Consider the following 27,655-nt stretch of genomic DNA (forward strand, 5'->3'; position numbering starts at 1 on the left):
GGAGAAAGAGACTACGCTATTATAGAAAGGCACCCTGGATTTATGCCGTGCAGCAGCTTTGAATGCTTGGGACACAATTGGAGAAATAGGAAAGAAAATTGAGTGATTTACTAAAGTTATACAGGTCCAAAGAAGCCTTTACCGATTTCTTACAAAGATTGACTTCAGCAGTAAATAGAATGATACCAAGTTCAGAAACTAGACAAATCATAATTAAATCTCTGGCTTTTGAAAATGCTATTAAAGGCAAGGTCAGCACCTTTGTTGGAATGGTTTTGAGATATAATTAATACTGAATCTCATGGACATGATAATGCATGGATAGGAGAGATGGTTTCCAGAGGTTTGAGGAAAAAATGAAATATCAAATGTTATAATTGTGGCAAATAAGGTCACCTTAAAAGAGATTTTAAACAGGGTATTCCTAGAAACAATATTTTTTTCTATAGATAGTTATTCCCCAAACTTATGGAGTATGTAGAAGGTACGGGAAAGGAAGGCATTGGACTAATGAATGTAGGTCAAGGAGGAATATTCTTGGTAGTTCTTTGTCATCAGGAAACTCCATGAGCAGCCTCTTGCAGGCCCCTATGCCTAATCCAGTTCAGTCATTTCCTGCCATCATAAAGGAAACTCCTTTCCATTAAAAAAAAACCCTAATATTTATTGTAAGAAACCATAGTGCTCTGGATAATAGAACAACTATAGAAGAAATAAAAAATTCAGGAGAAACCATAAAGGGAGTATTTTAGCAAACTTCTCTAAATGAACAAAGACCAAAATTTAAAATATGAATAAATGACATGTTATTGAAGTCTGTTAGACACAGGTGCAGATATAATAATAATTCCATCAGAATCTTGACATCCAAATTGGTCTCTTTAGGATGTAAATGTTTAGTTTTTAGGGACTGGAACTTTATCTCAGGTAAAGCAGAATACAAGATGGCTTGAATGTATAGGACCAGAAGAACAGAGAGGAATAATAAAACCATATGTAGCTAACATAACAATGAATTTGTGGGGGCATGATTTGTTACAGCAATGGAATACTCAGATTAACATTCCCCCAATATTAGAATCAAACCATAAATTAATGTATGTTTCTGGGAAAAATATTACAAGATATTATAAAGAACAGTCACCAACTATTCAGTTTGTACAACAAAAACGGCACAACAGCTGCTGATATTTCAAAGGCACCAACAGTCCAACCTTTAAAATGGTTGACAGACAAACCTGTATGGGTTGAGCAATGACCTTTAACAATAGGGAAATTGCAGGCTTTAGAACAGCTGATACAGGAGCAACCAGATGCTTGCATATTGAAGAATCAACCAACCCTTGGAATTCTCCTGTATTTTTTGTTAAAAAGAAATCTGGAAAATGAAGATCAAAGAACTCCTTTTTTTTTTTTTGTATTTTTGAGACAGGGTTTCTTTGTAGCTTTTTGGTTCTTGTCCTGGAACTAACTCTTGTAGACCAGGCTGACCTCGAACTCACAGAGATCCACCTGCCTCTGCCGCCCAAATGCTGGGATTAAAGGCATGCGCCACCACTGCCTGGCCAAAGAACTCTTTACAAGGTGATTCAGTTAATGGGCTGTCTACTGTCTGGCATTCCTTTGTCTTCTTTATTGCCCAAAGGATGGCCGCTTATAGTTTAAACGATTGTTTCTTCACTATACCTATACAAGAAAAGACAGAAAAATTTGCCTTCACAGTGCCTGCTTATAATTCTGATCCTGCTAAAAGATATCAATGGAAGGTTCTCCCACAGGAAATGTTGAATAGCCTCACTCTGTGCTAGTATTTTGTAAGTCAGCCTTAGGGAATGATATATAAGCAATTTCCTGAATCTATAGCTTACCATTACATGGACAACATTTTTCTATCTAATTCAAATATATATACTTTAGAAAAAAATGTTTGAAGAAGTAAAGGAAATTTTATCTTGTTGGGGATTACAAATTACTCCTGAAAAAAATGCAAAGAGGAGATTCTATTAATTATTTAGGTTATAAAATAGGTTTACAAAAAATTACACCCCAAAAGGAGCAAATTAGGAGATATAGATTGTAGTCATCTGAATGACTTCCAAAGATTGCTAGAAGACATTTCTCATCAATGGCCGACTATTGGGATAGATCCTGATGATCTGATTAATATGGTGGCAAGGATTTAAATTGTTCCAGGGAATTATCAGCTGAGAGAGAACTGACTTTGGTTGAAGAAAAATTACATAAGGCACATGTAGATCTATGTGAATCTGAATCTTAACTGCACTCTGGTCATATTACCCTCCAAACATTCCTCTACAGGAATTTTAATGCAAAGGGAAGATGTTATCTTAGAATGGATCTTTTTGCCACATAAACCAAGTAAAAAAAATTAAAAACTTATGCAGAAAAGGTCTTTGAGTTAATTCTAAAAGGAAAATTGAGACTTTGTCAATTAGCAGAAATTGGCCCAGCAGAAATTATAGTACCTTTAAATAATGGTGAAATTGACAAATTATGTAGAAAGTGAACCCTAGAAAAGGGCTTGTAGTAATTTTTGGGGAGAGATTAGCAACAACTAATCTCTCCAAAAGCAAGAAATTCAACTTATAAAGAAAACTAACTGGATTCTTCCTTGCACTTTCTGGGACATATCAATAATTGGAGCTCCTTAGCTGGGCGGTAGTGGCGCAGGCCTTTAATCCCAGCACTCGGGAGGCTGAGGCAGGCAGATCATTGTGAGTTCGAGACCAGCCTGGTCTACAAGAGCTAGTTCCAGGACAGGCTCCAAAACCACAGAGAAACCCTGTCTCGAAAAAAACAAAAAAACAAAAATAATAATAATTGGAGCTCCTACATTCTATATTGATGCAAATAAGTCAGGAAATGCAGGTTACAAAAAAGAATCTTTAAGTAAAGTGGAACAAAGCCCTTTAGATTCTGTTCAAAAGTCAGAATTATATGCTATTCTCATGGTGCTAAGGGAGTTTAAAGAACTTCTCAACACAGTTACCAATTCTCAATATGCAGAGTTGTTTTGCATATTGGAACCACTGAATTTATACCAGATGATACAGAATTGACTTCATTATTTATTCAGTTACAGGATATAATCAGGAACAGGCATCATCCCATTTACATAATGCATCCTATCCCATACTTGTCTGCCAGACCCTCTAGCACAAGGTAATGCAGAATCAATCAATTATTGATTGGACATGTGCTGAAGACCTTAGAATTTCATAAAAAACATCATGTCAATAACAAAGGTTTAAAATTCTTTTTTAAATATTTATTTATTATGTGTACAATATTCTGTCAGTGTGTATGTCTGCAGGCCAGAAGAGGGCACCAGACCTCATTACAGATGGTTGTGAGCCACCATGTGGTTGCTGGGAATTGAACTCAGGACCTTTTGAAGAGCAGGCAATGCTCTTAACCACTGAGCCATCTCTCCAGCTCCCTAAAAAATTTTTTCCATCAAATGGCAACACGCTAAGGAGATTATAAGGAAATGTCCTACTTGTTCTTTGCACAACCAGACACCACTACCTGCAAGAAGAAACCCAAAGGGTACTCAAAGAAATGAAATCTGGCATCTGAATGTGTTCCGTTTTGTAGAATTTGGAAAACTAAAATATGTATACCACACCATTGATATCTATTTAGATTATCAATGGGAAACTACTTTGAGTTCAGAAAAGGCTGAATCAGTAATCATATATTTGCTAGAAGTTATGCCATCATGGGTATGTAAACCTGCACAAATAAAGACAGTGTTCCAACATATGTCTCTAAGAAAATGAAACAATTTTTTGCTTATTATAATATAAAACATATTACAAGTATACCACACAATCCTACAGGGCAGGGAGTTATAGAAAGATCACATCAAATTTTAAAGTTAAATAAATAGTGTTAAATAAACAGAAAGGGATAATAAAGACCCCCCAGAAATCGATTGCGTAATGCTTTATTAACTTTGAATTTCAAAATTCTAAAGAGAAAGAAACAACAGCTGTGGAAAGGCATTGGATAATAGAAAAAAACTACAGAATTAAATCAGCTGGTATACTTTAAAGATGTACTGACCTCAAAATGGAAACCAGTAAATGTGTTAATTAAGAAAGGGGTTTTGCTTTTGTTTGTCCAGGAGAAGAAAAGCGATGGATACTATCAAAATTGATAAAGATTTGATTTGAACAAGAAACACCTTAATTAAAAGAGATGATAGTTCATCAAACAGCATGGCCGTCTAATCTAAACTAACCTATAATACTAACAGATGCTTTTCATTTGATCAGGTATAACTTGCCAAAAGAGAATAGCCCCAAAATTAGGGTTGGGAAGGGTTTTTTTCTGTCTTTTCAGGAGAATAAAGGCATCCAGCTAAGGAATCCAAAGGTTACTGGACAAATGAGACATCAAAAGAAATGGGACAAATCATCCAGAAAAAAAATGTCTCAAGAAAAAGTAAATTGGCCTATTGTTATATCACATTTCCAACAGGATAGAATTTCATAAATCTTCCCAAATGTTTATTTCTGCTGTTCGCTACAGACATATAACACAAATGGTCTTTCTGTGGTCCCAGTCTAATTAAAGATTAAAGCTGGCTTTGGAGTTGGAGTGGGGCTCTCCTTCTTTAAATCCAAACATGCTTATTAAAGTGAAATCCACTGGGCAGCGGTGGCACACGCCTTCAATCCCAGCACTTGGGAGGCAGAGGCATGTGGATCTCTGCGAGTTCCACCACTGCCCGGCCTTTATCTTGTATTCTTATATTCTTATATTGATAAATATAACAAATATCCATGACTCACCAAATAATAACCAAAATCCTCCCACAACCCTCCTCTTGGGATGTAGACATGGTTTTCTCGACACTGTTTCTTGTTGGCTATGGATGGAGGCATCTTTAGAGGCCCTGAGAAAATGTGAGGTAATGGCTAAGGCCTAGGAAAACCAGCCAGAACCTTTGTTGATAGTTATCATCTGTCAGGTTTCAGGAGGTCTCCCTTTATTAAACCTGATCCATATTAACCTGGAACTAATTCACAGCCTCTTGTTTCCTTTTCGAAACAAAAGTAAAACTGCTTCTCCAGAGAAATTCATCAAAATCAGTACAATAACAGAGGATTCAGCCTCCCTATTTATTTCTCATCTCACATGGCTTTTTTACTCTCTCTTTTAAAGACTATTTTATTTTCAAGCTATTTCTTTCTATACTATTCATACCCCTTTTCTGTCTGGACTTCTTTTACTGTGTACCTTCTAGCCTTTTTTTTCTTTTTCTTTTATATGCAATAGAATCAAATAGCCTTTTTTTTTTTTAATCCAGTCAAAAAACTTAAGCTGCCAAGCTACACCTGCGTCCTCTACGCTGCTGTACCAACTGGCTCTGCCTGCCTATCATTTTGTGAGCGCCAAGACTAAAATTTGCATGTGGGTTGGAGGTGCATGACTAGACACTGCATTCAACCTTCCTAGCTGTGGGAAGCTGGTCCCTGTGCTGCCACAAGCATTTTTTTACTTAGCTTGCCCTGCCAACTGAACAGCAGCACCTCTTAAAGGAGCCACACCCTTTTTCCTTTTCTTTTATTTTTCAGTTTCCTCTGATTCTACATGGAAATATGGAACCACGCTGGAAGCCAAAATGTTGTGTTTTTTTGTTGTTGTTATTGTTTTATTTTTACTCTTTGGCTCTTTGCGTTTTGGGGGCGTGCCACTAAGTTCCCAAATAAATACATATGGAGGTTTATTTTTTTCTTATGAATGCCCAGCCTTAGCTTGGCTTGTTTCTTTCTTTTTTTTTTTTTAACATTAGTTATAAACTGATTGGCGTAGTATCTCAGGCTTCTTATTAACTCTTACAACTTAAATTAGCCCATTATTCTTTTTTTTTTTTTTTTTTTACAAATGGTATTTTTTTTTTATTTTGGTTTTGCATTTGGTTTTCTGAGACAGGGTTTCTCTGTAGCTTTAGCCCATTATTCTTATCTATGTTAGCCACATGGCTCAGTATCTTTTTCAGTGAGGCAGTCACATCTTGCTTCTTCTGTGGCAGGCTCACAACTTGCTTGGCTTGTTTTTAGCCAGCTTTTACCTTAAATTATCCTGTCTATCTTCAGACTCTGGGCTTTTACCTTTACCCTGTATACCTTTCTTTACTTATTACTCCATGACTGGCTGTGTAGCTGGGTGGCTGGCCCCTTCTTTTCTCACTCCTTGATCTTTTCTTCCCAGATTTTTTTTCTCCCGTTTATTCTCTCTGCATGCCAGCACCACCTATCTTTCTCCTATTGGCTCTTCAGTTTTTTATTAGACCAACAAGGTGTTTTAGACAGGCAAAGTAACACAGCTTCATAGTGTTAAACAAATACAACATTAAATAATGCAACACATCTTTGCATCATGAAACAAACATTCCACAGCATAGACAAATGCTACACATCTTAAATTAATATTCTAACAACATTGTAGCCACTAGTAAGAATCCAAATTGGTTTTGTACCATCTTTGGTTTAGAGATCCATAGACAAACACACAATTTTTTTTGTGTGTTTTATTAAAAAATAGGAAAAATCAGTTATTTAGAAGTAGCTATTTAGTAAAATATATATTTGAGTGTATTCCATTATTGTCATTTTCTCTCAAAACAAGATCTAAGTTATTTTTCCAAAGTAGAGAGAAAGTACCAAAATCAGTTTGTTTGTTTGTTTGTTTTATTTTTTTTAAAGACAGGGTCTCACTATGTAGCTATAGCTGACGTCTTGGAACTCACTATGTAGGCCAGGTTGGCCTTGAACTCAGAGAGATGTGACTGACTCTGCCTCTTGAGTGCTGGGATCAAAGGCATTGCCACCATGGTTGGCCTTTATCTTTTGAATAGAAACTGAGCCCAAATCTTCCGTTTTTCAGGTTTAATTTATGTTATTGGAGGAATCAGCAATGAGGGACTGGAGCTTCGTTCTTTTGAAGTTTATGATCCTCTTTCTAAGCGTTGGTCTCCACTTCCTCCTATGGGGACCAGAAGAGCATATCTCGGGGTGGCAGCGCTCAATGACTGCATCTATTCTATTGGAGGGTGGAATGAGACACAAGACGCTCTTCACACTGTAGAAAAGTACTCCTTTGAAGAGGTAGGTTGGATGATTTCAAATGTTTAATGTCTTGTTTTCTTTCAGTACCTGTTAGATCTGTAGTGATGTGTTCTCTTTCACTCGTTATTTTGATCATTTACCAACTTATCTCTTTTTCTCTCTTTCCTCTCTCTTGGTTTTTCGAGACTGGGTTTCTCTGTGTAAGCAACCTACCTGGAACCAAGCTGACCTTGAATTCTGCCTGCCTCTGCCCCTCAAGTGCTGGGATTAAAGGTGTGCACCACCACTGCCAATCTTTCTTACTCTTTTAAAAGAACCAATTTTAAATATCACTATTTTTAATTTTCTTTTAGTTGCTGTTCATTTTCTATTGAATTATTTCATTTTTACCTTTTTTTCTTGTGTATTTTGGGTTTTTGCCTTTTTCTAGATCATTAAATTAGAAATTGAGATGACAGATTATAAATCTTCATTTTCTTATTTTTTAAATTTTGGTGTGGGGTGGGGACTGTAAAGATTGTTCAGTGGTAAAGAGCCTTGGCTGCTCTTGCAGGGGGTGACCTAGGGTTAGTTTCCAGCACCTGCATGGTGGTTTACTGCTGTCCAAACACAATCTCTTCTTTTTTAAAAAAAAAAAAAAAGATTTATTTATTATGTGTACAGCATTCCTTCCATGTGTGCCCGCATGCCAGAAGGGGCGCCGGGTCTCATTACAGATGGCTGTGAGCCACCATGTGGTTGCTGGGAATTGAACTCAGGACCTCTGGGAAGAGCAGTCAGTGCTCTTAACCACTGAGCCATCTCTCCAGCACCCCACAATCTCTTCTTTTAACATATTCCTTTCCTTTTAAAGAAAGTTTTTTGTTTGTTTGTTTGTTTTCCCAGACAGGGTTTCTCTGTGGCTTTGGAGCCTGTCCTGGAACTAGCTCTGTAGACCAGGCTGGTCTCGAACTCACAGAGATCCGCCTGCCTCTGCCTCCCAAGTGCTGGGATTAAAGGCGTGCGCCACCATCGCCCGGCTAAGGTTTATTATTTTTTTTTTCTATGTGTGTGTCTGTGGCTTCCATGTGTGTTCAGATATCTGCAGAGGTCAGATGAGGATATCAGCCCCCAGGAGTTAGAGGTATGGATGGTAGTGAGCCATCAGATATGAGTGCTGAGATTTAAATTCAGGTCCTCTGGAAGTAGCAAGTACTCTTAACTAATGATCCATCTCTCCAGCCTCTCTTCTTTCCCTTTCATTTATATATTTTATTTTATTACTATTACATTCTTCTTTGAGACAGAGTCTCACCATGTATTGTTGGCTGCCTGGAAAGTTGCTGTCCAGATCAGGCTGGTCTCCAACTCATTGGGATCCCCTGCCTTTTTACTTACTTTCTTGGTTTGAATTTAGACATATAACGACTAGGATATATGATTTCAAGATTTTATCATTTTGTGACAGTACTAATGTTAATTCTTTTCTCACTTTACTAGGAAAAGTGGGTTGAAGTTGCTTCAATGAAAGTGCCCAGAGCAGGCATGTGCGTTGTGGCGGTCAATGGTCTCCTGTATGTTTCTGGAGGCCGCTCTTCTAGCCATGATTTCTTGGCCCCAGGTACCTTGGACTCAGTTGAAGTTTATAACCCTCATTCAGATACATGGACAGAAATTGGTAACATGATCACGAGTCGCTGTGAAGGTGGTGTTGCTGTACTATGACACAGAAAGCATAAAAGTACAAGTAGCATTTGGAAATGTAGGTTCTGACCTGTTGTAAATCAAACTTGTATTTGTGATGTGGCCCTCTGATTCTTTTGAGGATATGTATTGAATAGATAGATAGATAAGAGTGATCTTTTTCTAAAGTTTAAATGTGAATAGATATGGAATATATCTTAATAAAGAACTCATAAGTTTGCAAAGCTTAACAACAATAGAAATGGTGTTTATGCCTTACAGTTATTCAGTTATCAATATAATCCTAATTGTAAAAATTGTTTGTTTAGAAACTTCTGGGAAATAGTGCCTTTGGCTACTTCTCTAGTGCAGTTCAAATTGTAATATAGCCTGTATACAATAAATGATCATCTCTGAGACAGTTTAAAGATTTCTATTTTAATTCACAACTTAGTCCAGAACATAGTTTCCATGCTGTGAAACCTATAGAGAAAAGCTAGTGAAACTGTACTTCAATGGCAGGACTTTTTACCATCCCCAAATAAAAGCATTAGACTATTAGGAAGGGCATATAGTAAATATCCATTTGGATTTTGTTTGTTTTTGAGACAGGGTATCTCTACATAGCTCTGGCTGTTCCAAAACTTTCTGCATAGACCAAGCCTGCCTCAAAGTCACAGAGATTTGCTTGCCTCTGCCTCCCAAGTGCTGGGATTAAAGGTCTATGCCTCTATGCCACTATGCCCAGCATATCTATTTAGATAGGTAAGCTTCTGCTTTTGATAGTCTGAGAGATTTTTACCAACTCCTATTTTTTGTTTTGATTAGAAAGTTTTATTTTTTTAAAATTTCTATGTATGTGTGTGTGTGTGTCTACTTGTCTGTGTGCACCATGTGTATACAGATGCCTGCTGAGGCCAGAAGAGGATGTAGTGTCCCCAAACTGGAGTTAAGGTGCTGTCTGATGTGGGTGCAGGGTACTGAACCTTAGGTCCTCTGAAAGAGCAGCAAGTGCTTCTATTTTTTGAGCCATCTTTCTAGTCCCCCATGATGACAGTTGAGTTTTTAAAAATATGTATGAGTTGGGGCTGGAGAGATGGCTCTGTGGTTAAGAGCACTGACTGTTCTTCCCAGAGGACCCAGGTTCAATTCCCAGCATCCACATGGCAGCTCACAACTGTCTGAAGATCCAGTTGCAGGGGATCTGACACCTTCACATCAATGCACATAAAATAAAGTTAAATAAAAATATTTTACAAGGTATATATATGAGTATTTTACCTGAAGTTTTGTCTGGGATTTGGCATTATAGATGGTTTTAGTGGTTGTGGTTGCTGGGGTCTTCTGGAAGAGCCAGTGTTCCTAACTGCTGAGCCGTCTCTCCAATCTTTAGATAAGTTCTTGATTGAAATAGTGTGCAATGGGGATCCCCAGGCATTATTATGTGCTTAGAAGTTTCTTCTTTATTTTCTAGTCACCAAGATTATCTATTTAGTTTTAGGAAGAGGTGCTTTTGTTAGATTATTAAGCTTTGTTTAATTTACTTGTACTTGGATAAGCCTATGTAATAGCTTAGTATAGTGCTACTGCCTGGTGGCTTGGAGAAAGATAAATTGTAGTTGCAACTTTTTATGTTTTGTTTTTTGCTGGTCTTGATTGTCTGTTTTTGTTTTGGGGATAGTCTCACTATGCAGCCCAAGTTATCCTTGAACTCTCAACAGTCTTCCTGCTTCAGCCTTGGGAGTGCTGGGTAACAGGTATGAGCCATCATACTTGGCTCAGTAGGTACACCTTTGAGCATCTTTAATCTGAAATCAGAGAACTTTTGAATGCTGACACCCAATGCAAAAAAATACTTTGAATTTGTTTCATTTTTTATTTCTGATTTTCAGAATAGGGATGCTCAGCTGATAAATGCTACATAGTCTAAAACCTGGTGTATTCTGAAGTCCAAAACACTTCCAATCCCAATCATTTCAGATCTTTATCAGGGATTTATATAGACAAATATTGTGAGTTATAACTACCTTGAATCTAAAACTGCTCCTGAAACTTGTTTCCCCTGATATCATTCTTAAGAATGTTTTATACTGGGCTGGAGAGATGGCTCAGTGATTAAGAGCAGATTGCTCTTCCAGAGGACCCGGGTTCAATTCCCAGCATCCACATGGCAGCTCACAACTGTCTGAAGATCCAGTTGCAAAGGATCTGACACTTTCACACCAATGCACATAAAATAAAAGTTAAATAAACCATAAAAATAAAAAAAGAATGTTTTATACTGAATTCTGAAGGCTGTGATCACTGCTTTTATTTTTGCTAGCGAGTTAAGAGCCACATTATTAAGGGTTTGTGTGCTTTCAGTTTAACTGGCTGCCTCAAGGTTATGATTTCTCATTTAAGGTCTTTCAGTATATTGTTAGACACATCAACACCTTATTAGATAGAAAACCTTTGATCAGCATTTAACTGTTATATAGCACAGACAGAAAGCAATGCCTCCTTCTGTGAAATAGCCTGAAAGTTTAAAGTTAGGATCTAGATGTCAGAGAATGAATACCAAGAGTATTCAAGTCTAGTTAAGCTAACTCATGTGCTCCTATTGTTTAGAGAACGTGCTAAAACAGATTCACAAAATACTAGTTCAATTCTCATAATTGCCCAGTACCAGACAAAAATGGCAAGGGATATGATCACACACATAACACACATATGCCTGTAGCAGAAATGAAATATCAAGACATTCAGTATTTGGTACTTATGTATGATCAGCTCAGAAGTTACCTGAACAGTTAATTAAGTGTGTATTATTTCCCAGCCCCCAGCCCAGGGTTTTAAGTTAAAATTCCAGGGTGTTAGGTTAGGGATGTATTGCTCAGTAGCAGTGCTTTTATAGCATTTATGAAGCACAGGTTCAATTTCTAGGAGGAAAAGAAAATCAAACAAAGCAAAGCAATACTTTTGTCATTATTTTATGTTTGAGACAGGGCCTCTCTATGTAGCATTGGCTGTCCTATAACTTGTTAGTAGATCCTCCTGCCTCTGGATTAAGGGTGTAGTCCAAAACTCCTGGTTGTATTTTAAATTTTTTGTTGTTGTTGTTGTGTTGTTTTTTTAGACAGGGTCTCCATGTGTAACCTTGATTGTCCTGGAACTCTAAAAAAAAAAAAAAAAGGCTTACACATTGCAATTTCCAGTGGTAAGTGCTATACAAATTGACAGAAATACCTTTATTTTCAGGGTGTCATGGACTTCCTAATGAAGTAGGAGTATTCTTTTCATGAAATGTGACTTCATACTTCCAAGACTCTAATAGAAGATTTTTCAATTTGTCTTTTGTTGTTCTCAATATAATTCAAACACTGAAATGTTTAAGTAGATGACTATACAATTCACAAAAAGATGATGTAAACTAACCTCATATGACACAATAAAGGATTAGGATTTTCAAGATGAATTACTTAGAAAATAGTATTTCGAATCCCAGCACTTGGGAGGCAGAGGCAAGCAGATCTCTGCGAGTTTTAGACCAGCCTTGCCTACATATCAAGTTCCAGGACAGCCAGAGTTGTTAGTGAGACGAACAAACAAACATTTTTTTTGTGTGTTGTTTTTCCAGACAGGTTTCTCTGTGTGGCCCTGGCTGTTTTGGCACTTGCTCTGTAGGCCAGTCTGACCTTGAATTCAGAGATCCACCTGCTCTTGCCTCCTGAGTGCTGTAATTAAACACATGGGCCAACATCACTTGACTAAAAGAAGTAATTTTTAGAAATGAAAAAAAAAATGGCCATGAAGAATAAATTCCCACCAGTGGGAGGAAAAAAAGAGCCAAACAAGGAACCCAAGTGTGATGCTAACATGCAACTGTACAAGTGAGAAATAAAGGGCTCAGGCTCAGTGGTCAAGAACATGTATTGTTATGGACTCAAGTTTTATTCCCAGCCAGACGCTGAGAGGCTCAGAACTGCCTGTCTGTAACTCCAGCTCCAGGGACTCCAATACCCTCTTCTGGTCTCTGAAGGCAGTATTCCCTGTGAACACATGTCCCATAGGCAGTGTACTCTGTGAACATATGTTCCATGACATAACTGAAAAAAACCCGCAAGTTTGCAAGACTTACAGCCAAGTAGCAAATAATATCAATAATGTAGTTTAGGTGGACTTTTCAGTCCCACCAGCCACTCCCCAAATAATCACACAGAGAGTTAATATTATAAATGCTCAGCTGATAGCTTAAGCTTGTTTCTTAGTTAGCTCTGATAATATAGCCATTTCTATTAATCTGTGTGCCCCAGGCTCATGTACCTCAAGTACTTACTTCCCATCCTGCTTCCTTTGACTCCACCCTTCTCCCCAGCATTCTCGGTCCCAAAAATCCTGCCTAGCCATCAGCCAATCAGCTCTTTATTAACAAGGAGAGCAACATGTCTTCACAGTGCACAGAACAGAAGGATTATTCCACAGCAAAGTGGTTTTATTTTTCTACTTCAACAAAACTTTTGGGCCCTTTTTCTGGATAAATACTTTTAAGTATTAAAGTGACTACAAATGAGAAAAAAGCCACTAAAGTACTTACTATCCTCAAGGCTTTGAACCAGTTGGGATAATGTGGCAAAAGGAAAAGTTCATTGTGTAATGCTATACCTAAACCCATTATTACTGTGACAATGGCTTCACTGAGTCTTTCAGAAAAGAGGACAGCTGCCCATGAAAACAGAAGAGGACTCATACTACTAGCTAAGTTAATGTAGTCTGGTTTGGCTGGACTGCTTTCTGGCAGGGCAAAGCCCCATCTAACCCCTCCCAAGAAAGCTAGGAAAGTGGCTCCATAAGCCATCTGAGTAAACGCTAATATGGGGATATAAGACTTTGTTATGACCATGGTGAGTGGTGGAGCAATAAAGGGGACTAACCCCACCAGACTTATGTATAATGCTGGCTTTGGGCTATCAGGTAGGTAAGTGATGCTGCTTGGTGTCCTGGAGGGAACAACTGCTTCCTTCTGCTGTCTTTTAAAGTTGCATGGTGATGCATGATAGCATTGTATGTTGTTCATACACACTTGAAATGATGTCGAAAGCCTTGGCGACAAAGGGGAAAGGTTCTGCTGAAACGATGTCTTGGGAGAAAGTACATCTATTCTGCTGGCTCTGAATCTCACTGTAAAAGGGTACTTCAGCAGCTGTAAAGGAAAAACAACCAGGAGACAAAGTTTAAAAATAAGAACATGTACACTGACATACATACAGGCAAAACCCCATACACATATAATTTGGGGGTTGGAGAGATGTCTTGATGATTTAGAGCACTGACTGTTCTTCCAGAGTACCCAGGTTTGATCCCCATTCTACATGGTGGCTCACAACCAGCCGTAATTCTAGTTCCAAGATCGGACACCCTTTCCTTGCCTCCACATGCACTGTATACAATGGCACATATATACACATTTAAAAAAAAAATCTAGCCAGGCAGTGGTGACACATGCCTTTAATCCCAGACAGAGGCAGGTGGATCTCTGTGAGTTTGAGGCTAGCCTGGTCTACAAGAGCAAGTTCCAGAATAGGCTCCAAAGCCACAGAGAAACCTTGTCTCGAAAAACAAAAAAGCAAAACAAAACAAAAAAAAAAAAATTCTAGCAGCTCCTCGGCCTTGCTCATGGAAAGTTCCAGTATGGAGGCCCACATTAGTGATGCCCACCACAAGCCGAATAGACCAATGGGGGACCCTCCCTCAGAGAAGCTTAGCTCTCCACCTGTGTCCCCGCGGCCTCAGAATGAAATCTGTGAACCTATCGTACTCCACATGGAGACCTGGGTGGCAAAAAGGATCTTTGGCCCAACACAACCCTCAGTCCCATTAGAGCGGTTCAATGGCAAGATTTGGTTGACAGTGGACACTGTCGACTCTGGGAACATAGCTGAAATCAGCATATATGGAGAACCCTCTCTAAAGCGTCGAATGAAAAATGTTCACTTGCACATGGAAGCAAACCATAAGAGCTTGGACAATGAAAGAACTTGAGGAATTCTTGATGAACCGTTCCCCAAACTCAAACCACCCTCAAGACTGAGGCAAGAGGCACTTGCTGACTGACAGGCAGACCTGTTTTCAGCCCGTGAAGGTGAAGAGAAACAGATTATTAAAATCTTCCCATTTGTTTTCTTTCTTGCCTTTGTGGATGCCTGTTTTCATTTCTACAAGTAACAATTTGTAAAACTATTCAAATAATAAAAATGACCTTTTTTTGGCCTGTTATTTTCATCACATACAATAAAGCAAACTTATAACCATCAAAAAAATCTAAAAAGAATTTTTTTTAAAAAGGAATTATTTAAAAATTAAAAAGGAGGGCTGGAGAGATGGCTCAGCGGTTAAGAGCATTGCCTGCTCTTCCAAAGGTCCTGAGTTCAATTCCCAGCAACCACATGGTGGCTCACAACCATCTGTAATGAGGTCTGGTGCCCTCTTCTGGCCTTCAGGCATACACACAGAAAGAATATTGTATACATAATAAATAAATAAATATTTTTAAAAAAATTAAAAAGGAACAGCTATTTAAGAGTCTTGGTAAGCCTTCAAAAAAAAACATGCTAAGGCCGGGCGGTGGTGGCGCAAGCCTTTAATCCCAGCACTTGGGAGGCAGAGGCAGGCAGATTTCTGTGAGTTCGAGACCAGCCTGGTCTACAGAGCTAGTTCCAGGACAGGCTCCAAAGCCACAGAGAAACCCTGTCTCAAAAAACAAAAAACAAAACAAAACAAAACAAAAAAAACCATGCTAAGAATGATCTCATGTTGGCCTTTATTCCTTTTGTCTCCAAAAGGAGAATGCTTTTCCTTCAGCTACCTACATGGCCATTCCTTCATTTCTGACCCTTTTATTTATGTTATAAAATCCTGTCTGTTATTTTCTGGTAGGACTTATTCTTACTTGTGTGTGGGTGGGTGCCCTTAGACTTCAAGTCTTTTAGAGCTGGAGTAACTGGTTGTAAAACCATCCAACATGGGTGCTGGGATCAAACTAAGGCCCCAGCAGGCAAGGCCGAACTATCTCTCCTGTTCCTGTTTGTTGTCGATATTCCCTGTTCTTCTTCCCTAATGTATAGTTCTCCACAACAGTTTCTACTTGACATAGCAAATATTTTACTTATGCATAATTTACTCATTGTTCTCCTTCCTCACTAGAATACATGAGGTGTGTGTGTATATATTTGCCCTAGTCAGACAGTTATTGACAAATAGTGCTCAACTAACCTTTGAAGAGGCTCCAGAAAATTTCTGGATGAAGTGAAGCATACTGGTCTCTATTCAGTCTTGTTCCAGAAGATGCAGTGCTGATTAATATAGTTTGCAGCTGAGTGGGATAGCTCAATTTGAAGCAAAGGTGCTTATACAGAAAACAACATATCATTTTGTTGTCCTCATTTTATGCATTAATTTTACAAAAGTAATAAATCATAAGAATCTCCTCAATAGAACATGATTTCTTTTGAAAAAAATTCTCAAAGAGTAACATTAAGGAAATACTATCCTCCCCCTCTCCCCCCAGTTTTAGTTTTGGCTGTCCAAAAAGAGCAATGTGCAGAAACTGAATATCTGGATTTAGTAAACATCTTTACCACTTCCTTAGGTGCTAGTCTTATCTTTAAAACTCACAGTTATAACTTTTGTTCCCATTAACTATCGTCTTTAATTATTGTCTACTTCAGAGCTTAGGAATTATTACACTTACAATAATGATAGCAGCCACAAATATAGCTTAGTTGTGAACCGGGCAAGGTAACTACATGTTTTACATATATTAACTGTATACCTTTTAGAACTTCGTAACAGCTGTACCACGTTGTTTTCCAATTGGGAAATATTTAAAGAAAGTGTTAGGCTGAAGCCTAGAGTCGTCAGGTCATGCGAATTAAGGACAGAAAGCCCAATCTGCGTGAAAACGATAAAATATTTTCATGTCGTTAATGTAATAACCACACTGAGCGTCTCAAGCCATTTTTGAGATAGGAGCGGAATTTAGGAGTCTTGAGACGCCTAGGATGACAATACATCTCCTATTTACCAGCCCTTAGTGACCCCGCCCCCACCGCCTGCCCAAAGCGTACCCTTCACAGTCCTTAATACATACTTGCCACCATCACGCGGCGGAAGATCTGAACAACAAATTCAACCAGAAAGAGAACTTCCGGCCACTGGAATTACACAACCCCACTTCCTGAGATCAGAAAAATGTGTCCGGGTGGGAACTTACTACAGCAAGTTCCAACTCTCCTCTTTCCGTTTGGGGGCGCTTCCCTCCCTCAATTATATTATATTATTTTTATATTTGGGTGTGTTCGTGTACTTGAGTGCATGTGCCCACTAAGATCAGAGGTGCGGATCTCCTACGATACAGTTGCTGGAAGCTCAACTGGAATTCTCTGTAAGAGCAGTAAGCGCCTTTAATCACTGAGCAGCCTGCAGCCCCGGGGATTAGTTTAAAATTTAATTCTAATTGGTGTTGACTTCAAGGTACTTTACTAGTCTCTATTCCAGGATTCGTAATGTATCTAGCAGTTCAGGAAGGTAGGGTACAAGTTCTGAAACAATCCCATTAATGGTAGCGGAAGGAGGTAGGAGGAGACTTCGAGTTAGACCAATTAGTATCCACGGAATTTTTTTTTTTTTTAAAGACAAGATATTAGTGTGTTACTCTGCTGGCTTGGAACGCTTAACTTTGCGAAGAACAACGGGGCTTTCCAGAAATGAAAAAAAAAAAGTCTTCCTTTTTTGCATTTGAGTCCTTTATTACTGTGTTTACTTCCACTCTCTTTACTATTACTAAGAAGAAGAGAGGCCTAGGCGCAAAATGCACACTGAATTAAGGTGTGGCGTTAAGGGCCTTGGATGTCATCCAGGAAGTAATTTTTTTAAAAAACTTATCCACTGTGCGATTTCGTGCCTCCCATCTGCCGTCAGCCAGCCAAAAGAACAGGCACCAAGCAATATGAGCGATCTTGGATCTTTGTGCAAAAAGCTGAAAACAAATCGGAGCTCACTTACTTAGGGGCCCACTGTGGCCAATTCTTCCACTCCTCTAGGTACTACAACATGCAGAAGTTTTAGATTCTAGAAGTGAGAGACGCGACTGGCTACCGAGGCCTTCACATTTATTCACTTCTCTGGTCTGGTTGCACCGCCTTTTCCTGTCGTTTAATACCCAATGGAGTGTTAATAGGCCCAGGAGTCTATTAGCAAAGACCTGGCTTGACCAGAATTCCAACCTGCGCCCGGGTGGCTCCTTGACGCCTGCAATGCCCAAGAACTACAACTCCCGGCGGGTAGCGCGCCCGACACCGCTGCGCATGCTTCTAGTGCTGGGGGTCTATGGCACGCCAAGGGCCAGAGTCTCAACGACGCGCGCACGTGAAAGGAAGAGCGAGAGGTGTGCAGGGATCGGAAAACACGCCCTTCCGTAACTGCTTTGCTAGTTCTGGTAGTTAGCGAAGTATCTGGCCTCCGCGTGAGGTGTGAGAAGGCGAAGAAAGAATGGGCGGGGAAGAACTGGTACAAATAGACCCGCCCATGTTCACGTGCTCCCAGGCCGGAGTTCCCGCGGGGAGCTTTAAGGGGAAGTGCTGAGCACGGCTGGTCCCCGCCTCACGAGCTGCGCGAGACAGGCGAAAGGCTTTGCGGAAGGGCGAGCCGGCCGCCCCCTGTCGCGCTGAAGGGCGCCGGGGCGGGGCGGGGCGGGGCATAACCGCTGCGGGAGCGGACCAACGTTTCCTGAGCGAGCGGCGGGCGCCCGAGCTGGGTCACCCTGGCATGGTGGTGCGCCTGCGCGTGCGCCTTTGCTAGTGGGCGTGTGGGAGGCGGGCCGGAGCGGCAGGGGGCGGGCCCAGTCGGTCGCCGCTCCTCCTCGGCCTGCTCTGCCCCCTCCTGAGCCTTGTGGGCCGGGCAGCCATTTTGGGAAGAGCTTTGTTATGGTTGTGGGCTAGTCACCTCTGCTGGTCGGAGAAGCCGGGGACGCCTTCTTAGACGTCGCGACTCGCCCTTGACCGTAGCCCCGCCGCTGCCGGGTGAGTGCGAGTTCTGCACAGCGAGCAGAAGTGGCCCTCGAGTCGCCCCGGCACGGGCTCTGCCGGCCGCCTGGCTGGCCGTCTAGGAAAACTAGTTGGAAGAAGGTCTTGCACAGGTGGTTGGTGTAGGTCCGCCCGGGGTGGGCGAGAGGAAGTGGGAGTCGTCTCGTTGGAACGTCCCCCTCCCCCCAACGGGAGGAGCCTTGCACACTAGCGTCGCCGCGGCGGTTCCAGAGCGCTCCGACTTCAACTTCGGTTCTGGGTCGGAAACGCTCACCTGCGGCTCCGGCTCCTTTCCAAGAGTTCCGGCTAGGTGGTGGTGGTGTGACTTCGTTAACGCCTTTCCTTCCCTTTCCTTAAAATAAGAGCCGAAGGCTTCTGTTTTCCAGTTAAGAGAAACTTAACGAGGGAAAAGTCGTGTAAGTCAAATGTGGGATATCTAGGGGAAAGGGAACTTTCACGCCCTGAGTTCGGGTTCTCCGGGTTAGTGAGACCTTTTCCTTCAGATGGTCTTACCAGCCCGCTACCAAACTCCGTCCCATTGGGAAGGAGGACTGATTGATTTTGAAGTGGCTTGAATAGTCATTTTTATTCCATGCTAAATCTCCCCAGCCTATAAAATTAAAAAAAAATACTGAATCTAAAATGGGTGTAGCCTGGGGAAGTACCCTGTTTAAATGCTCAAATACAATAACATTTCGGTCGTTTTTTCACTATGGGACGTTAACTGGCCCTTGTTGCAGTTGGCCTAAGCATGTTAGCAATATGAAAACAAAGGTGAGGTTCAGGAAGTTTTTTTTTAAAGTTTACATAAGAAAGGGTGCGGTTTTTTTTTTTTTTTTTTTTGTTTTTTTTTTTTTTTTTGTTTTTTGGTAGTAGCGAATACTACTGAAATTGTGCTGTGGTACCAGTTTTGTGTGCCCATTTTGTGATCTGAGTTTGTATAATATGTTGAGTAGTTTAACTTTGATATCTATTGCTTACTTGGAAAACCTGAAGTTAGTTAATGGGTTTTTTGCTTTTCCTCTGTAAATCTCATATAAAAACTGCGTGCTTGATATATAGTTTGTTGGAGATCTCCTGTTTTCTAAATGTCGTTTTCACCTCATTCCATGAAGGGTATGAGGTGTGTATAAAATAACAATTTTGCAAATAAAATAAAGAAAATAGAAAAATGATTTTGCAAGTGAAAACCTTCAGGAGTGGAATACCAGGTGGTTGTACCTGTTAAAAAAAAGTCCTCTTTCTGTTGGCTCAAAACAGAAACAACAGCAAATTTTAGTTTTTGGAAAGGTGTGATTGAATTGAAGCTGTTAACCTATTCAAAAAATAAAATCGAATACTAATTGTGAATGGATCGATAAAATCCATTCACAAGATAATCTGATCTTCCAGAGAGTTGGTTTCAATTACTTTCATGCATTCTTTCAAACAGGAAGGTTTTTGTCTTTTTTCCTAGGAGTTTTATTATTTTATGGGTATGGGCATTGTGCCTGCATGTAGGTACGTGCAGGTCCTACTGAGGTCAGAAGAGGGCATTGGATCCCTTAGCTATGGAGTCGGGCAGTTGTGAGTCCCATGTGGGTACTGGGACTCAACCATGGGAGCACTGGAAGAGATCCTGGGTTTTTTATTTTTATTGTGTTGTTCTTCCAAGAAAATCATGTTAAGTTCTTTCCAGAAGTGATTAGTTCTTGCGTTCTGTTTTGACAGTATTTCTTACAGCCCTCGGTAGAGGCCTCACTTGAAATTCACCTGAACTCTACTTCTGAGGGGTCCTTTGTCCTTCTCGACATTCTTTCAGTTGATTATGGTGTGCTTTCAGAGTTCTTGAAATTGGGGAAAGGGGATGGGAAGCCTTTATTTTGAATTAATTTAACAAATTTTTTAAAGATTTTATGTGTAGTGTCTGCCTGCATGTATCCTACAGACCAGAAGAGGGCACCAGATCTCATTAAAGATGATTGTGAGCCACATGAGATTGCTGAGAATTGAACTCAGGTCCTCTAGAAGAGCAGCCAGTGCTCTTAATCTGAGCCATCTTTCCAGTTCCTAATTTAATAATTCTTATCTTTGATTATTTAAAGTCTTAGTTGAAGGGAAGGGTACATTCATCCATTTCAATATATGCATATGATAAGAAATCTTGAAATGTATTTCTCTCTGTGTATACATGTATAAGTATATACATTTTTGGGGGGGACAGAGTCTCACTATATAAAGCATTGGTTCTCAACCTTCCTAATCCTTCAGTAATTACTAATTTCTGAATTTGTACAGTACTTCCAATACAGTTCCTCATGTTGTGGTGAGCCCCAAGAACAAAATTTTACTGCTGCTTCATTACTAATTTTTTTCTGCTGTTATGAATCATTATGTAAATATCTGATGTGCGACCCTTATGGAGTTCATGAGCTCCAGGTTGAGAGCCACTGATGTAGAGCCATGCTGGCCTGGAACTCACAGAGATCCATCTGCTTCTTCTACCTTTCCAATGCTGGAATTAAGGGTATGCACCACCACACCCGGCTACTTTTTGTTTTCAATGTGGGGCATTGAATTCAGAGTCTAGTGCATGCTGCAAGCATACTATCACTGTTCTATATACCACCAATTTGTTTTTATTAATTTATTATTTAACCTTATAAATGTTTTGCCTATATGTATGTATGTGTACCACATGTATGTATGTCTGAGGAAGGTCTTGGATCCCCTAGGACTGGAGTTACAGTTGGTTGTGAGCTACAGTGTAGATTCTTGTAATTGAACCCAGGTTCCTCTGCAAAGCAAGTGCTTTTAACCACTGAGCCAAGTCACTAACCCCTATAATTTATTTACTAATCTATCATTTTTTTCAAGGCTGGGTTTCTCTGTATAATCCTGACAGTTCTGGAACTACTTCTTTAGACCACTGGCCTCGAACTCAGAACTCAGACATCCACTTGCCTTTGCCTTCCAAATGCTAGGATTAAAGTCATGTGCCACCACCACTCAGTTCTGTGTAGTTTTTTTTTTTTTAATTTATTTGATTTTTTATTTTATGTGCATTGGTGTGATCCCCTGCAACTGGATCTTCAGACAGTTGTGAGCTGCCATGTGGGTGCTGGGAATTGAACCCAGGTCCTCTGGAAGAGCAGTCAGTGCTCTTAACTTTTAAAACAATTCTCAATCTTCTTTCAGAAAATAGCTTATCTTAATTTTATGGATTAAGACCAATGTGTCTGGGAGAGGCTGCTGCCCAAGTGTTTTTTTGTTTGTTTTAGGCAAGGATTTCTCTTTTTAGTTCTGGCTGCCCTGAAACTCATTCTGAAGACCAGGCTGGTCTCACAGAGATCTACCTGCCTCTGCCTCCCAAGGGCTTGGATCAAAAGCATGTGCCACCATGTCTAGCTCAAAGTGCTTTCTATTTATTGGCTTAATTACTTTGTGATGGTAATGTGGGTTTGGTTTTTTTATTTTTTATTTTTGCTTTTCTGATACTGAAGATTGATTGAACTGAGTGCTTTTTGGATGATAACCAAGCACTCTTATTCTTTTTTTTTTTTTTTTTAATTTTATTTATGATGTATACAGAGCTCTGCCTGAATGTATCCCTGCAGGCCAGAAGAGGGCATCAAATCTCATTACAGATGGTTGTGAGCCACCATGTGGTTGCTGGGAATTGAACTCAGGACCTTTGGAAGAGCAGCCAGAGCTTTTAACCACTGAGCCATCTCTCCAGCCCCAGCACTCGTATTCTTAATTGTATCCTTAATATTATTTGAGACTAGGTCTCATTAAGTTGCTATAGCAGGTCTTGGACTGTGAACCTCCTGCTTTGCCTCCTCCTAAGTAGCTATGATTTCATGTGTACAACATCATGCCATGTTAAGCAGATGTTTTATTCTTTACTTTGCAGTTGAGAAAAATGAGGCTAAGACTCATTTGTCTGCTAGCCAGTTGAGGCCACAAAAACCTAAGTGGACTGTCATGGTGCTTGACTTGCTGCATATGTGTGTGTGTGTTGTGATCTTGTTAGTTGGTTGAGGGTTTTTGTTCTGTTGTGTTTTGTTTTGAGACCTGGTCTCACTCTGTAGTCCTGGTTGGCTTGGAATTTGCTGTGTAGGCATTAGTTGGCATCAAACTCCAGAGATCTGCCTGCTTTTGCCTCTAGTGCTTGAGTTAAAGTACATTTAACCTTAGTAGTTTTTTTTGTTTGCTTAGTTTTTGCATTGATGGAGGTTGGGCTGCTTGCCTTTAAACATGAAAGTCAGACTGTTGTAATATTAAGGGTCATGAACCATTTTAAAGCATCCTGAGATGAGACAAAATTTAGGGTGGACAAAATAGCTCAGTTGGGTAGCTGTCAAGCTTGAGGGGACCTGAGCTTGATCCCTGGAATCTGTGTGATTTCCACATACATGCTATATAATACAAAAAGAGAAAAGACAAATTTAAGCTGGGGAGATGGCTCGGGGCATGAAGTATTTGCCTTACAAGCTTGAGGATTTGCATTTATAAAGCCAGAACTCATGAAACCATTTCTAGTCTGCTGTCCAGTGTTCCTACAAGGAAATGGGGAACAGACAGGAGAATCCCTGGAAGTACATGGACCTAGTAGCCTGGCAAATGTAACAGCAAATGAGACCCTGTCTCAGACAAGGTAGAAGACATGGACTGACACTGGAGATTGTCCTCAACCTCTAGTGTGCAGTGGCATATATCCACCTGCATTCACAAGAACACACACACAAACCGCATTCACAGACATATATTTCTTTTTTTTCTTAAAGAGCACTTCTTTAATTGTAAGGTTCATTACCTATTGTAATATAAATTGAGTTTTATGGATGACTTCAAATACATTAAAAGATATAGAAAGGGAATGATATTACTTTATTTTCCTTTACTAAAGCAATCAATCAGCCCTTTTCTGATTTGTTTGGCAAACTTAATTTTTCAGCAGAACAGACACTAGAGGCACACTGTTAGTGCTAGTTTTAGTGCACTGGTGGCAGGGACCATAAAGCATTATTCCACAACCAGAGAACTTTAGAGTTTGCCAGCTGTTGTACAGAAGTACAAGATCACAACATCCTTTTTCTGTTTTGGGGGAGTTGGGATGAGGGAGTGTAGTGGTAGTAGTTCTGGGGATCAGACACGTTGTATATAGATTACACCAGTAGTCTTTTTGGTTGTTGATTGGGTTTTTGTTGTGTGTGTGTGTGTGTGTGTGTGTGTGTGTGTGTGTGTGTGTGTGTGTTTGGGGGGTGGGGGTTGGTTTTGTTTTGTTGAGACAAGGTTTCTCTAGCCTTTGGAGCCTGTCCTGTCCTGTCCTAGAACTCAGAAGACCAGGCTGGCCTCAGATTCACAGAGATCTGACTGTATCTCGCTCCCAGGTGTTGGGATTAAAGGCGCGCCAGCACTGCTCAGCCTTCAGTGGTCTTTCTTAAATTAATTTAATTTTAAACTGCTCATTAAATTTACTTTTCTGTAAACAGCCAGCCTCATTTACTTTGTTAGTAAGACTATAAAGGCCTTCAAGGCCATCCTGGTCTATAGAGTTAATGCCAGGACTGTTTTATAGAGAAACCCCGGGGGGGGGGGGGGGGGGGGGGGGNAGAGTCAGGTGGATCTCTGTGAGTCTGAGGCCAGCCTGGTCTACAAAGTGAATTCCAGGACAGCCAGCCAGGACTGTTTTATAGAGAAACCCCGGGGGGGGGGGGGGGGGGAGGGGAGGACTATAAAGGCCAAATCACTGGAATGAAAAAAAATTGAACATGAGGTTTAAGATTGGCTGTGATTTTTTTTTTCCTTCCTGAGGTTGACTGTACTTTAAAATTGACTTGAAATCCCTTATTTGTACTTAAAGGTTTAAATTTTCATTTACTTTTTTTGGGATCTGTAGGTTCCAGGCTGGCCTCACTCAAACTCATAGAGATCCACCTGCCTCTGCCTCCCAAGTGCTGCTATTAAAGGCATGCTCCATTAAACCTTGCAAATTGGACTTTTAAAATTCCTTTTCATATTTGTATGAGCATATGCATGCTTTGGCACATATTGAGGCAAGAGAACAACTTTTTTTTTTACCTTTTTTGTTTTTTGGGGACAAGTTTTCTCTGTCACTTTGGAAGCCTGTCTTGGAGCTCACGCTGTAGATCTGTCACAGAGATCCACCTGTCTCTGCCTCCTCATTGCTTGAATTAAAGCCATGCGCCACCACCGCCTGGCTTGAGAACAACTTTTTTTTTTTTTTTTTGGTTTTTCGAGACAAGGTTTCTCTGTGGCTTTGGAGCCTGTCCTGGCACTAGCTCTGTAGACCAGGCTGGTCTCGAACTCACAGAGATCCGCCTGCCTCTGCCTCCCGAGTGCTGGGATTAAAGGCATGCGCCACCATCGCCCAGCATGAGAACAACTTTTTGAGAGTTAGTTCTTTCCTTCCAGTATATGGGTCCAGGGATGGAACTCAGACTGTTGGGTTTGCCTTCTGAGCCATCTTCCTGGCTTTGCTTCAATACCCAGCATCCATGTGGTAACTCGCAGTCTTTTCCAGTCTCAGGGCTTTGTGCATGATAGACAAGCACTCTGTGAACTGAGCTACATCTTCTTGAGATGAAATTCTTTGTTTTTTGTTTTTCAAGGCAGGGTTTCTCTGTGTACAACAACAACAACTTGGAATTGTAATATTTAAATGTTGGGAATTTAGCATATTATTAGAGTTCCTGATCCTGGGTTCATTTTCTAATATTGTAAAAAGAAATTTGAATAATCTTAAAATTTCATAAACAGCGTGATAGGTTCCTAACTCACAGGGATGAGCAGGTTAGAGCTCACATCTTCCTCTGACACACATTTCTCAGTTAGATTGAGGCCAGCTTGGACTAAAACAAGCAGGGCTGGGACTCAGCTCTTAAGAACACTTGTTGCATTTGCACAGGACCCAGGTTTGGTTCCTAGCATCCATATAGTGACTTGGAATTGTCTGCTGACCTCCATAGACACCACACACCCACATAGTACACATACATACACTCACACACATAAATAAAAATAGAATAATTAAAAAATAGCAGCTGCCATCAAAAAAGTTTCATAATCCTGCATAAATATAGGCCCCTTAATTATCAGAATCTTAAAAGCCAGAAGTAATGGTCAGATTGTATCTGGTAATAAATATGCTTCTTTGTTTTGTATTTTTGGCTCTGGTAGAATTTTCTTATCTTTGTTTTATTTAAGTATGTCATTCTTATTTGGAAGTGTTTGATTTTAGATTTCGTTTTTAGTTTGGTAGTATATTAGTTGTGATTGCATTAAATGTTTGTGTCCTTTGAATGTAACAAAGTATTAGAAAGAGAAGATTAGCTACCTGAGAAAGTTAAAACATTACTACTATTTCTGAAGATTTCAGAACAGAGATACAGAAGGGATGATAATAGTTAGTTTATCACCGATTTATTTATTTGTTTATTTTCTATGTGCTAGTGTTTTGCCTGCATGTATGTCTATGTGAGGGTGTCGGATACCTAGGAACTGGAGTTATGGTTGTGAGCTGCCATGCTTGGAATTGAACCTGGGTCCCCTGGAAGAGCAGCCAGTGCGTTTAACCACAGAGCCACCTCTCCAACCCCTACTAATTTATTTTTAAGATGATCTTTTATTATTGCTTTTTAAAAGATCATTTCTTTACATTGTGGGGGAGTCAGGGGGGATCAAAGGACAACTTTCAGAAATCTGTTTTCTTTTTTCATGTTATATATTCTGGGGATTACACTCACTTGGGTGGTCAGGCTTGGTGTCAGACTCTAGCCTCTGAGACATAACAGTGTTTATTTTGTCTCTGCCATTTCAGCCCCTTTTATATTGGTTTTTCATGAATCTAATGCTGAAGAGGCTATGTGCTTGAATATGCATACCCAGGTTGTGCAGTGAACTACAAAGAAGTAAAGACAATTTAGAACTCATTCTTTTGGCAGTTGGTTACATTGCTCGCTCAGGCAGTTTCCAAAGCCAGCTCTTCCTGTGTTGTGATCATGGCAGTGGTTTTTTCTGCTTAGCTTCCGTTGTTTTATATATTTGCCAAATCAAAGTCTCCTAATTCTCTGAACTCCAGTGGTGTATTGGTAAATTCCTTTTCTGGTTTACTTACCTAAATGTGCTTTTGTTTTGTTTTTAACTAAGAATCTTGATTTGTACAATTTGCTTCTATTTATGGTAGTCTCAGTACAATATGAAGTTGAAAGCTTTTGTGTATGTTTTCTTTTGTATTTTGTTTTTTGTATTTATTTATTGTATTTTTTATTGTATTTTGAGATCCTCCCTGGTAAGCCAGCTCGTGGGCTACACAAAATATTAGAAATGGGTTAGAACAATATGTAAGAGCTTGTATTTTGTTTATTGTATTTTGTTTATTGTATTTTGAGACAGGGTCTCTGTGTAGCCTTGTCTGTCTTGGAGCTCTCAAAGATCCGCCTCCTGAGTACTAGTACCACGCCTGGCAGGTTTTTTGTTGTTGTTTTGAGACATGGTTTCTCTGTATACCTGCCTCTGCCTCCAAGGGCTGGGATTAAAGACAAGGGCCAGCACTGCCCAGCTGTTCATTTTTTAAAAGCATTATGACGTTTTCATGTTTATCATTGTATGTTGAGATAGGAGCCGCAGGGCTGCGTCCCCGGCACCCGGCCGCCCGCATGTCTAGCTTATGCCCGAAATAATTACATGGAAACTGTATTCTTTCAAACACTGCCTGGCCCGGCTAGTTCCAGCTTCTTATTGGCTAGCTCTTACATATTGTTCTAACCCATTTCTAATATTTTGTGTAGCCCACGAGCTGGCTTACCAGGGAGGATCTTAACCTGC

The 27,655-nt window shown here is 40.0% G+C and overlaps 3 protein-coding genes across 8 annotated transcripts in view; 2 read left to right on the plus strand and 1 right to left on the minus strand.

The window, feature by feature from the left end:
• Nucleotides 1-11,918, plus strand: part of Ipp (intracisternal A particle-promoted polypeptide) — a 40,623-nt gene extending 28,705 nt beyond the window's left edge. For both annotated transcript variants that reach the window (XM_050131397.1, XM_050131396.1), the window contains exons 8-9: nucleotides 6,919-7,139; nucleotides 8,580-11,918. In XM_050131397.1, the coding sequence (XP_049987354.1) occupies nucleotides 6,919-7,139; nucleotides 8,580-8,804 (446 nt within the window). In that variant the 3' untranslated portion in view covers nucleotides 8,805-11,918. The remainder of the gene's footprint in view (nucleotides 1-6,918; nucleotides 7,140-8,579) is intronic.
• A 1,232-nt stretch (nucleotides 11,919-13,150) lies between these two features.
• On the minus strand, nucleotides 13,151-18,380 carry Tmem69 (transmembrane protein 69). 5 transcript variants are annotated; one of them, XM_050131401.1, is made up of 4 exons: nucleotides 17,805-18,380; nucleotides 16,573-16,691; nucleotides 16,014-16,113; nucleotides 13,151-13,944 (listed from the first exon to the last, which is right to left on the minus strand). In XM_050131401.1, the coding sequence occupies exons 3-4, from the start codon at nucleotides 16,053-16,055 to the stop codon at nucleotides 13,237-13,239; spliced, it is 750 nt and encodes a 249-aa protein (XP_049987358.1). In that variant the 5' UTR covers nucleotides 16,056-16,113; nucleotides 16,573-16,691; nucleotides 17,805-18,380; the 3' UTR covers nucleotides 13,151-13,236. The 5 variants fall into 5 exon arrangements, with proteins under 5 accessions (XP_049987358.1, XP_049987356.1, XP_049987359.1 ...); XM_050131399.1 differs by having other exon boundaries at nucleotides 16,014-16,146; XM_050131402.1 differs by lacking the exon at nucleotides 17,805-18,380 and adding an exon at nucleotides 16,891-17,742 and having other exon boundaries at nucleotides 16,014-16,093.
• Nucleotides 18,381-18,668: 288 nt separating this feature from the next.
• The window catches only part of Gpbp1l1 (GC-rich promoter binding protein 1 like 1), a 40,368-nt gene continuing 31,381 nt past the window's right edge, over nucleotides 18,669-27,655 (plus strand). Inside the window, exon 1 of the mRNA XM_050131403.1 lies at nucleotides 18,669-18,820. The gene's annotated coding sequence lies outside the window, so the exon portion shown is untranslated. The remainder of the gene's footprint in view (nucleotides 18,821-27,655) is intronic.

The sequence above is a fragment of the Alexandromys fortis genome, unplaced genomic scaffold (assembly GCF_014885135.2).
Source record: "Alexandromys fortis isolate MF-2015 unplaced genomic scaffold, M_Fortis_MF-2015_v1.1 scaffold_369, whole genome shotgun sequence".
NCBI lineage: Eukaryota > Metazoa > Chordata > Mammalia > Rodentia > Cricetidae > Alexandromys > Alexandromys fortis.

Excerpts from the sequence above, each read along its gene's own strand:
- Tmem69 (XM_050131401.1), bottom strand. The coding sequence starts at position 16,055 with ATGCTTCACTTCATCCAGAAATTTTCTGGAGCCTCTTCAAAG. Across the intron at positions 13,945-16,013 it reads TTTCTGGAGCCTCTTCAAAG|CTGCTGAAGTACCCTTTTAC; the intron begins GTTAGTTGAGCA and ends TTTCCTTTACAG.